At 58.6% G+C, this 1,030-nt stretch overlaps 1 protein-coding gene across 1 annotated transcript in view; it reads left to right on the top strand.

Annotated features, from left to right (window-relative positions):
* The window catches only part of FAM222A (family with sequence similarity 222, member A), a 16,879-nt gene that overhangs the window by 11,611 nt on the left and 4,238 nt on the right, over positions 1 to 1,030 (top strand). The window contains exon 2 of the mRNA XM_009334436.1: positions 474 to 995. Within this exon, the coding sequence (XP_009332711.1) occupies positions 474 to 995 (522 nt within the window). The remainder of the gene's footprint in view (positions 1 to 473; positions 996 to 1,030) is intronic.

The raw sequence follows: 1,030 nt of genomic DNA, 5'->3' as shown, positions 1-1,030 counted from the left end.
AACAAAAATATATACATATATAATTTTTTTTTCTGCAGTGGCTTTTGCTGACTCCAGTAGGTTACCACAGTTAATTTCACCAGTTTTGTTCATCTGTAAAATTGCATAAAAGTGACATTTTTGTGCTCATTATAGGAACTGCTGATTTATGGCTGGTAAATGCAATGCTTTTCCATTTTTGGTGAGGTTCTCGTAGCAGCGCAAAGCACCCATGAAATTGCTTGTATAATGTAGTTTAAATCCAATCTCAGAGAAAGATTCCCCCGTTGGGTAAAGTGACATTTCCATTCTCCACACCAAGTTTATTTTAGGCCACTTAGAAGTGACTCCGTCAGCGGGAGGGGGCAGGTTGGTGTCCTGACCTGGTTTCTGCCGGGAGTGGGTGGGAGCCGGGACAGGGGTGATGGGTGCCGGGGCACCGGGTCCCCCTCCTCCCAGCAGCGCCAGATTCACCCTACGCTTTGCTCCCGCAGGCGAGACGGCGGCATCCATGCATTCCCCGCGCTACCCCAGCCCCGCCGAGCTGGATGCCTACGCACAGAAGGTGGCCAACAGCCCGCTGACCATCAAGATCTTCCCCACCAACATCAGGGTCCCCCAGCACAAGCACCTTAACCGGACGGTCAATGGCTACGACACCACGGGGCAGCGCTACAGCCCCTACCCCCTGCACGCCGGCGGCTACCAGGGTCTCCTGGCCATCGTCAAAGCCTCCGGCAAAAGCGTGGTGAAGAACTCGGAGGGGAAGCGGACTAAGCTGTCGCCCGCCCAGGTCGGCGTCGCTCCCTACCCCGCGTCAAGCACTTTAGCTCAAGGTCCCTCCTGCGCCGGGCAGCTGAGCTACCATGGCAGCCAGAAGCAGCTGGAGGGTCCCGTGCCCCCCTCCTGCGCCGGGCAGCTGAGCTACCATGGCAGCCAGAAGCAGCTGGAGGGTCCCGTGCCCCCCAACGTGACGGTGGCGGCCTCCGTGCTGCCACTGGCGGGGAGGAGGCCGGGCCCGCCCCCACCCCACCCCCCCCCCCCCCAGAGC

The sequence above is a fragment of the Pygoscelis adeliae genome, unplaced genomic scaffold (assembly GCF_000699105.1).
Source record: "Pygoscelis adeliae isolate BGI_AS28 unplaced genomic scaffold, ASM69910v1 Scaffold262, whole genome shotgun sequence".
Classification (NCBI taxonomy): Eukaryota; Metazoa; Chordata; class Aves; order Sphenisciformes; family Spheniscidae; genus Pygoscelis; species Pygoscelis adeliae.
The sequence above is the reverse complement of the archived record's forward strand: the minus strand, read 5'-3'. Positions and strand labels throughout refer to the sequence as shown.